The sequence below is a fragment of the Hordeum vulgare genome, chromosome 7H, assembly GCF_904849725.1.
Source record: "Hordeum vulgare subsp. vulgare chromosome 7H, MorexV3_pseudomolecules_assembly, whole genome shotgun sequence".
In the NCBI taxonomy this organism is placed as follows: domain Eukaryota; kingdom Viridiplantae; phylum Streptophyta; class Magnoliopsida; order Poales; family Poaceae; genus Hordeum; species Hordeum vulgare.
In genome coordinates, this window is record NC_058524.1 from 109,324,918 (window position 1) to 109,335,509 (window position 10,592).

The 10,592-nt window shown below is 47.5% G+C and overlaps 2 protein-coding genes across 2 annotated transcripts; both read right to left on the reverse strand.

Moving 5' to 3' along the window:
• Positions 1 to 369: 369 nt before the first annotated feature.
• Positions 370 to 3,209, reverse strand: LOC123408420 (citrate-binding protein-like). The gene is made up of 2 exons (XM_045101532.1): positions 3,204 to 3,209; positions 370 to 753 (listed from the first exon to the last, which is right to left on the reverse strand). The coding sequence occupies exons 1-2, from the start codon at positions 3,207 to 3,209 to the stop codon at positions 370 to 372; spliced, it is 390 nt and encodes a 129-aa protein (XP_044957467.1).
• Positions 3,210 to 4,602: 1,393 nt separating this feature from the next.
• On the reverse strand, positions 4,603 to 5,353 carry LOC123408421 (citrate-binding protein-like). The gene is made up of 2 exons (XM_045101533.1): positions 5,063 to 5,353; positions 4,603 to 4,986 (listed from the first exon to the last, which is right to left on the reverse strand). Exons 1-2 carry the CDS (start codon positions 5,351 to 5,353, stop codon positions 4,603 to 4,605), a joined length of 675 nt encoding a protein of 224 aa, XP_044957468.1.
• Positions 5,354 to 10,592: the final 5,239 nt, after the last annotated feature.

Below are 10,592 nucleotides of genomic sequence, written 5' to 3' on the forward strand. Positions count from 1 at the left end.
ATATATCCGATTACTTGCACGTGATTAGTGAAGAAGAAGAGAGAGAAATAAAATGCTGAATAAAGAAAGAGAAAAGGTTGTCCGGGGTCGCCTCTTACGTGGCAGACCGGTCGGACGCTTCCGTAATTCCTCATGTCCTCCCTACATCAGAGTTAGATATGAGGGGTGTCGGTCTGTCCGAACGTTTAGGAAGGAAGTGGGGAGTCCGGTTGGGTCGAGCGTTTTAGACGTTTGAGAACAATATAAGGGGTTCGGCTATAGATAATCAAAATATAGACATGATATTTAATAAATAATGTACTATTAAACTTCATTAATAAACAATACAAACAAAGTAACTCCATCAACATACATATATGCACAAATAATTTAGTGTTTTTGGAAGATCCCGATGTCCTTCCAGCGAGACTCCATGCAGTTGGAGTCGTGGTTCTGCGCATACACACCGAACTTAAAATAGTGAGAATCGCCTCCACGACCATGTACATGCAGCTTCTGCTCGCCGTTGATGTACACAGTGAGCGTAGAAGCCTCGACATCGTGGACCACGTTCAGCCGGAACCATCTGTCATAGATGGCGTCCTCTACAATCTGTCGATCATAGTACCGCAGCGCGCCATCATAAACGTGCAGCATGAGCGTGGTTGTTGTCTCGCCGGCGCCGAATACCTGCATGATAGACACCCCCGTAGTGCCGGAGGGGACGTAACCGTAGCCCTCGAACTGCCACACGCCGGAGCTGTAGTCGTAGCCCTGCACGTACAAGAAGATCAATACGATCACTAAATCTTAATCACACCCAAATTACTACTACTAGTTACTTACTGCCTATCTTCCTATCTTCTTAAGGTCAGGAATGAAGTCAACACAAAACCCAATGACATCCTCTGTTTGATGGCCCATGGAGATGCTTCCTTCTGGCCTAGCGCGGTTACGGACATATTTCTTTAGGACTCCCATGAACCTCTCAAAGGGGTACATATTGTGTAGAAATACGGGTCCAGAATGACAATCTCGTCAACTAGATGAACTAAGACGTGCGTCATGATATTGAAGAACGATGGTGGGAACACCAGCTCGAAACTGACAAGACATTGCACCACATCACTCCTTAGCCTTGGTATGATTTCTAGATCGATCACCTTCTGAGAAATTGCATTGAGGAATGCACATAGCTTCACAATGGCTAATCGGACGTTTTCCGGTAGAAGCCCCCTCAATGCAAACGGAAGCAGTTGCGTCATAATCACGTGGCAGTCAAGAGACTTTAGGTTCTGAAACTTTTTCTCTGCCATATTTATTATTCCCTTTATATTCGACGAGAAGCCAGTCGGGACCTTCATACTAAGCAGGCATTCAAAGAAGATTTCCTTCTCTTCTTTGGTAAGAGCGTAGCTGGCAGGACCTTCATACTGCTTTGGAGGCATGCCGTCTTTTTCGTGCAAACGTTGCAGGTCCTCCCGTGCCTCAGTTGTATCTTTTGTCTTCCCATACACGCCCAAGAAGCCTAGTAGGTTGACACAAAGGTTCTTCGTCACGTGCATCACGTCTATCGAAGAGCGGACCTCTAGGTATTTCCAGTAGGGTTGGTCCCAAAATATAGATTTCTTCTTCCACATGGGTGCGTGTCCCCCAGCGTCACTCGGAACAGCTAGTCCGCCGGGACCCTTTCCAAAGATTACGTGTAAATCATTGACCATAGCAAGTACGTGGTCACCGGTACGCATGGCGGGCTTCTTCCGGTGATCTGCCTCGCCTTTGAAATGCTTGCCTTTCTTTTGACATTGATGGTTGGTCGAAAGAAATCGACGATGGCCCAGGTACACATTCTTCCTGCAGCTTCCCAGGTATATACTTTCGGTGTCAGCTAAACAGTGCGTGCATGCGTGGTATCCCTTGTTTGTCTGTCCTGAAAGGTTACTGAGAGCGGGCCAATAGTTGATGGTTACAAACAGCAACGCGTGCAGGTTAAATTCCTCCTGTTTGTGCTCATCCCACGCACGTACACCGTTTCCATTCCACAGCTGTAAAGGTTCTTCAACTAATGGTCTTAGGTACACATCAATGTTGTTGCCAGGTTGCTTAGGGCCTTGGTTGAGAACTGGCATCATAATGACCTTCCGCTTCATACACATCCAAGGAGGAAGGTTATACATACATAGAGTCATGGGCCAGGTGCTGTGATTGCTGCTCTGCTCCCCGAAAGGATTAATGCCATCCGCGCTTCCCGTCAGCGGGTGCTCTCAGCTTCCCGTCTTTCTTACGGTCCTCACTGTGCCATCGCATCAACTTGGCATGCTCTTTGTTTCTGAACAGTCGTTTCAACCGTGGTATTATAGGAGCATACCACATCACCTTCGCAGGAACTCTCTTCCTGCGGGGCACGCCGTCAACATCACCAGGGTCATCTCGTCTGATCTTATACCGCAATGCACCGCATACCGGGCATGCGTTCAAATCCTCGTACGCACCGCGGTAGAGGATGCAGTCATTAGGGCATGCATGTATCTTCTGCACCTCCAATCCTAGAGGGCATACGACCTTCTTTCTGTGTACGTACTGTCGGGAAATTCATTACCCTTTGGAAGCTTCTTCTTCAATATTTTCAGTAGCTTCTCAAATCCTTTGTCAGGCACAGCATTCTCTGCCTTCCACTGCAGCAATTCCATTACGGTACCCAGCTTTGTGTTGCCATCTTCACAATTGGGGTACAACTTTTTTTTTTGTGATCCTCTAACATGCGATCGAACTTCAACTTCTCCTTTTGACTTTCGCATTGCGTCCTTGCATCGACAATGACCCGGCAGACATCATCATCGGGCACATCGTCTGGTTTCTCTTGATCTTCAGCAGCTTCCCCCGTTGCAGCATCATCGGGCACATCATCTGGTTCCTCTTGATCTTCAGCAGCTCCCCCCGTTGCAGCATCATCGTATTCAGGGGGCACATAGTTGTCATCGTCTTCTTCTTCGCCGTCTTCCATCATAACCCCTATTTCTTCGTGCCTCATCCAAACATTATAGTGTGGCATGAAACCCTTGTAAAGCATGTGGGTGTGAAGGATTTTCCGGTCAGAGTAAGACTTCGTATTCCCACATTTACTGCATGGACAACACATAAAACCATTCTGCTTGTTTGCCTCAGCCACTTCGAGAAAAATATGCACGCCCTTAATGTACTCAGAGGTTTGTCTGTCACCATACATCCATTAGCGGTTCATCTGCGTGCATTACATATAATTATGTGTGTCAAAATTAAGAAAATCAGACAAATATCTATCTAAAGTAAGAAAATCAGACAAGTATCATAAAGAAGATAAGAACAAGAGGCGCACCACGATGGTGCCGGCGACGAGATCGGCGCGGGCAATCAACGGCGGTGAAAACGCGGACGGGGCGTGACGGACCCCTAAATCTAGACAAATCTCGAAAAAATGGAGCTCCTAGGTCGAGCTTCGAGAGGAGAAAGCTTAACTAGTGTGGCTCGAGCATTTCATCGAACACCTCATGTGCATAGGAGGTGAACTAGAGCACCCAAATGCCCTCTCCTCGCCGGATTGAAAAAACAGAGCACTGTGGAGTGCTCTGCCGTGGCGGTGGGTATATATAGGAAAGTTATTTGTCCCTATTCGTGGCATGAACCGGGACTAAAGCCGCCCCTTCTGTCCCGGTTCATGCCACAAAGCGGGACCAATGGTTGTGGGCCAGCAGCGAGGACCATTGGCCCCGGTTCGTGGCTCGAACCGGGACAAATGGTTCCACACGAACCGGGACCAATGCCCGCGAGGCCCCGGCCGGCCCCCTGGGCTCACGAACCGGGTCCAATACTCCCCATTGGTCCGGGTTCTTGAAGAACCGGGACTAATGGGCTGGCGAGGGCCAAACGATAGGCCTGTTTTCTACTCCCTCCGTTCCTAAATATAAATCTTTTTAGATGTTTCACTAGAAAACTACATACGGATGTATATAGACATACTTTAGAGTGTACATTAACTCATTTTAATTCGTATATAGTCATTTAATGAAATCCTTTAAAAGACTTAGAGGGTGCTTGGATCCAAGGGACTAAAACTAGTCTGACTAAAACTAGTCTCTTTAAGAGGCTAAAGTTCCAAGCACCCCTGACTAAAGAGACACTAAAACTAGTCTTGAGGCTAAAATCTTTTAGTCAGGGGTACCCCTACTAAAATGTGCATTAGTCCTCTCTCTCCTCATTTAACTCGTCATGCAAGTTCTGGATTGGAGGGTTTGGAGGATAATAAATGCTCATTAACTTGATTTTAGTCTCTTTAGTACTTGGATCCAAGCATGGATGAGGCTAGCAAGTTTTAGTCTCATTACTTTTAGTCATGGGACTAAAACGTATTCAAGCACCCTCTTATATTTAGGAACGGAGGAAGTACTAGTTATCATTCCGTGACATAGTTCCTCGTCTTGGCCAACCATGGTTCATAGGAATTGGTATTTTCTTCCGTTGCAACGTACGGACAGTTGTGCTAATATATGTAAAAATCATATTTAATGAATAGTGTATTATCAAACTTTATAAATAAACAATACAAACAAAGTAACTCCATCAACATACATATATGTACAAATAATTCTAGTGTTTTTGGAAGATCCTGACGTCCTTCCAGCGAGACTCCATGCAGCTGGAGTCGTGGTTCTGCGCGTACACACCGAACTTAAAGTAGTGAGAATCGCCTCCACGGCCGTTTACATGCAGCTTCTGCTCGCCGTCGATGTACACAGTAAGCGTCGATGCCTCGACGTCGTGGACCACGTTCAGCCGGAACCATCTGTCATAGATGGCGTCCTCCACGATCTGCCGATCGTAGTACCGTAGCGCGCCATCATAAACGTGCAGCATGAGCGTCGTGGCTGTCTCGCCGGCGCCGAATACCTGCATGATAGACACCCCCGTAGTGCCAGAGGGGACGTAACCGTAGCCCTCGAACTGCCACACGCCGGAGCTGTAGTCGTAGCCCTGCACGTACAAGAAGATCAATACGATCACTAAATCTTAATCACACCCAAATTAATTACTACTACTAATTACTTACTGCCATCCTGATCTCAGTTCTTGGGCTGGTATGGCTCTGGCGGGCATGGGGCTTGTCGGAGGAGAGCACCCACAGCTTCCGCACGGTGCCGTCGAAGCTATAGCGTGCGTCGCTCGCCTCGTCGAACGGGCGCTGCAGCACAAAGTTGCTCTCGTCGAGCCGCACCGACGTGAACCCATAGGTCGGGTCGGCGGCTTTCGGTGCCCGTGCGCCCCTGGCTGCAACGCATGACCACGACGCCAAGAAGACGAGCAGAGAGACACTAATCCAAGAGAGGGCGCGAGGAGCCATATGTACTTTATACTAGGTACGTGTGTAGCTTCAGCTTTGCTTTGAGTTGTACTCTCTCTCGATGGAGAGACTTGTGCTGATGCGATGGGTGGGAGTAATCAAGTCCCGTGTGGTTTATATAGGCTCTCGCGATTTATCAGTATATACCTTAGGTTCGACGGTGAACAATTGACAGCTTAATTAAATAGTGCTCTCGATTTTACACGCAGAGGATACGTTGGATAGATGCAGCTTGAGTTGTTCAACGTGATTAGTGTAGTATATGTTCCGTTTTACTAGAGCATACGTGGTGACATTGGCTGACTAGGTAGGGTGAACAGGCGGCAATTAACAATGACGGCACGCTGTTATTTTCGTGTTACTGACGGTAAATCAGAAAAAGAAAGCGATGTCTTGATCCTCCTACGCGGTGATCAATCTGCTGCATGTCCTTGTGAGCATGGCAGTTCAATTTGGGACGACGGCAAGAAGTTAAACAATGGAAATTGTTTTTCTGTTCAAACGAGGATAAACTTGCATTTTTATTTTTAGCACGTATTTGTAAGAGCAACTTCAACCGGTCGACATAAACGGACGACGTTTTCTTCGTTTTTTGTCCGTTTGAGTCGATTCGATGGACATCAACACCAGCTTTCGCGTTTGGGTCGACGCATGAGCCCAACGCTGGCCCTACCAATTTTGACCGTGCGTACAAAAATTATAGACATTTTCGAAAATAAAAACAAACATAAATTAAACATTATAATTAACCGGCTACGAAGGTCGGCGAGAGTCCACGCGATGCATTACATAATTGAACATTAAAGAAAAGCTAAACTGCGCGTTACCTAGGCGTCCTCGTCGTCGGCGTTGGGGCCGGTGAGGTCGGGCTATGCCGGCGCGGACATTGCTGGTGGCGGCGGTGGCAGCGGTAGCGCAGCACGGACGCGATCCGCCGTCAGGCGCAGCACCCTCCTATGCTGGAGGTAGGCGACCTCCTCCGAACGCAACACGCGGGGATAGACGACGGGGGGCTTGTCCTTGTTTTGGACGGAGCCGGTCATGGCTGGTGGCTAGGATTTGGTCACCGACAAGGGAGCAGAGAGGCGGCGAGATGGGGACGGGGATCTGGAACTAGATGAGGCCGAACCTTACCGGACACTCGGATTAAAAAGGCCGACCGCGGTCGCTGACGGATGGGCCCGTGAAGGGTGACCGTCATTAGTTAAGTTGACCGCGGGTAGTTGAATGATCGGCGGGTGTGGATGGGGCGGACACCAAGAGGGCGCACGCGTCCGCACTGACACATTTTATTTCCAAATTTGAGCTGGAAATGGATCGGCGTTTTGGCAATGGGCCCGCGTGTTGGGCCATCACATTTGTTCGTGCAGACCCAAACAGACAACAACGGACGAAATGGGTCGCCCTGATGGAGTTGCTCTAACTTCTTCCTTCTCTTGAAACGAAGATAAAACAAAATTTGCTCCGGCGGTGACCCAAAGGTTGGCTTCAATCGAGATGATGTTAAGCAACATAGTCGGTGGACGGCTTTTAACCCTATAGCTCTTGCATTTCGCTCGTTCCAAATTGCTCACGACACAAGCATGGTGAGGGAGGCTTAGGCATGTCGATTTGGCTTGTCGACGTCACATATGCTTTCCCACCAAGGGTCGACAAAGTCCAACAAATTCCATGAAGAAGTGTCCATTTCGAAGATGTGAAATCATCTATTCTTAAATAGTTACAACCCGCTAGCTAATTTTCCTCTCCATGCAGCAATGCCACTTCATCAAGTCATGCATGAAGTCATAAGTTATTTTTTTCATTAATCTTTTCATGCAAAACATACCACCTCATGCATTATTTTTTACTAAGGAATTAAGTCATGTAAGAAAGTTTTATATTTTTTCATTAATTTTAGTCTTCTACCACTTATTCATACATTTTTTTAACAAGGTTTCCGCCACAACGCGCGGGCATTGTGTAGTTTCTCAATGACCAAGGCCCAAAGCCTTGGAGTGTAGGGACACTTGCATAATAGGTGTGACTTACATTCTTGCATCCTCTTGCAATGTGGAAAAAAGACTACAATTCAGCCATCGTCTCTTGGCTAATCTATCTGTGGTCCAGATTATATCTTGAAGTGCCAACCAAAGAAAGAATTTGACCTTTGGGGGACCCCAAACCTTCCAAACCATTTGGTCCATGGATTAGAGCATCATCCTTGGGAATTGCGCTTTATAGGCGAAGGCTGCCAAGAAGTGTCCACTAGAAGTGTGTTTCCACACAATGTCGTCCTCGATGATCGCACCAAGATGTACCTCATCCAAGAGCATCCAGTGAGTGATAAAATGTTTGATGAACTCAATGAAAACAATGGTGGGGGGCTTGATCTTGAGGATCCACGTGTTGTGGTTGATGGCCTCATGCACTTGCCGCTTCTCTCGCGAGGAGGCTTCAAAAACGATTGGCGCAATGTCTTTCGGCATGCACCCAAGTAGTCGAGGTGATTCCCAAAAAGGTGTCTTCGCACCGTTGGCCACGGTGATAGTGGCAGACTCATAGAAAAACTTGAGATCCTCCTCATCGCACGGGTTCCCCATCCCCACCCACTACTTGGTAGGCTCCTTCCATTCATACCAACGCCAGCGCAACCGCAAAGCACGCGCAAATTTGTTCGTGTTGAGGACCCCAAGCCACCCATACTTAAGTGGCACACAAAAAATTCCCCAGTTGACTTTGCATTTTGCCCGATTCATCTTGTCCGAGCCGGACCATAGGAAATCTCTCTCGAAATGGTTGAAATTTAAGAGGATACTTGGTGGGATGATCAACGGCGTGATGTAGTAGACCACTTCGTAAGTTAGTACAAACTTGACAAGGATCGTGCGTCCAATGGTTGTTATGTTTTTGCCCTCGAACGCTGTCAACTTGGAAGCAACGTTGTGCACAAGAAATTGAAGATTCACCAACTTAAGTTTCCAAACAGAGAGGGGGGGGGGCATTACCTCAAGGGGAAAGAAGCCCTAGTTGCCAACACACTATGAGTTATATTGTCCTAGTCAAGATTATTGCAACAAATGGGACCATCGAACTCTTATAAAAGTTGGTGCAAAGTCTTATGACCTCACCCAAACCTCTCAAAATATTAGCAAGGTTGTCATATTTTTATGGGAGCCATGAAGATGGCCGCCTCATCTGCATAAATGGAGGTCTGCATCATGGCACCCCTTCTCCGGACTTTCTAGAGGATCCCCTTTCGTAGCCACGTGAAGATTAATTTCTTTGGAGCGGGCATATGGCAATGATGAAAAGAAGCGGAGAGATGGGGTCCCATTACCGAAATCCACGTCCATGCTTGATCGGGTTGCCGACAATGCCATTAAGGATAGCCTTTAATGGTGAATCGCTCATGACGGTTTGTGTCTAGAGGCGAGGAGGTGAATGATAAAGCACTTGATTTTTAGCGTTATCTGCGAATTAATTTGGTGAGGAGGAGGATTGTACCTGATGCACTCTGGCACGTTTTTTTGAGCGGGGAAGGCCTGAGCGGCCTTTATATTTCATGTGAGAAAATAGTTACATCATTTGCTAGCGTATCTATAAGGAAGCCAGGAGGCTCCTCCATCCACTTTATAGTTCTAGTGGGTTCAGCAAATCTAGCTAGGGTATGTGCTACCATGTTTGCTTCCCTTGGGCAGAAGACAAACTGAATCAAACTAAAGTTCTTTGCAAGAAAGGAGCACTCTTCATAAACTGCAGCTGCTGGTCCAAGTGAATTGTCGTCGAGCAACATGGTGTCAATCACGTCCTGGCAATCAGACTCAACAATGATATTTTGCACACCCACCTCGCTAGCCAGGATAAGTCCATCTCTAAGAGCTCTTGCTTCCGCTGAACTGGCATCTTCAGCAAATGAAATGGCACTGCATGAACCGGCGATGAACACTCCTCTATCAGAGCGCATCACCGCTCCTGTGGTAACCGTCCCCGAGTCTTCAGAAAAACCAGCATCGACATTAAGCTTGTAGAGACCTTCAGACGGCCGCTGCCACCCATGCCGAACAACACCTCGATGCGTATTCCTTGCCCTGACAAAGTTCTATGCAAGTGATGATATTGCATGCGCCGATCTGGGGGGTTCAATGATTTGCTCGCCATGAGTGAAGCTCCTTCTCTCCCACCAGACATACCAGACTGTCGTTGCGATCAGCTCAGCATGGCCGACATCCGATATGTTCGACTTGATTGTGCTCTTTGATAGGATTAGTTTAGATAAAGCATCACTCCCGTCTTGCTCCAGAGCGCAGACTTGATTGACCAAGCTCGATAGCCCCAAAACCCTCCAGATTTCCTGCACTCTAGGGCATTGAAAAACACGTGCTTTATACTTTCACAATCCATTGTACACAGCGGGCATTGGGAACCGGTATTGATGTGTCGATTCGCCAGAACTCCGTAGCATGGTATAGCACCCAGTAGGGATTTCCACAGGTGAATTTTTATCTTAGCGGGTAGCCGAAGCTTCCAAATGGTTCTCCAAATAGGGTTAAATGGTTCTCCAAATAGGGTTATTACCTGAGGAATGGTTTGTGTTGGTCCTCCTCAACTTTCGCCCATGTTGGGTATCCCTTTCTTGATGATATGTCGATCGAACAGAGAACATGCCGCGCCTGTCGGGATGCCAAGATACAAAGTCGTCCATCATCCCCACCGCGAGTGGGATATTTAGAATGCGTTGTGCATCGACTGACCAGAAAAGATCCGTTATAAGCTCCTCATCCATCGTTCTGCTGTCCGCATCTATCAGTTCAGAGACTTTGGTCAATACTATGTTGCTCCCTGGAGTCATAAGCTTCTTGCTTGGGCTTCTTGTTGCTCCACGAGTCATAAGCTTATTACTCTGGGCACGGTTGCGGAAGCGAGAGAAAGGAAGAGCGAACGGTACTGGGGCTATCAAAAACATAATAAAATCAACGGTTAGACGAAGCACATGGCTGGCAAGATGTGGCACATATATAGCATACAAATCGAGGCGCTGGACCAAGAGACGCCATCGCAACATGCATGGTTTAGGGAGGCTGTAATATGATCTGTCACAAGCAGGAGGTGGCATTCGACGCGGCTGCACTCGCCGCACAGCTAATGGCGCTGGCAGCATGTTTCATATGGTGTGGTCATGTACTAATCGAGAACAAAAAAGATAAGTAGTCGGGGCTTCAATGCGCCTGTCTAAACTGACATGAATGTTGTTATTTTA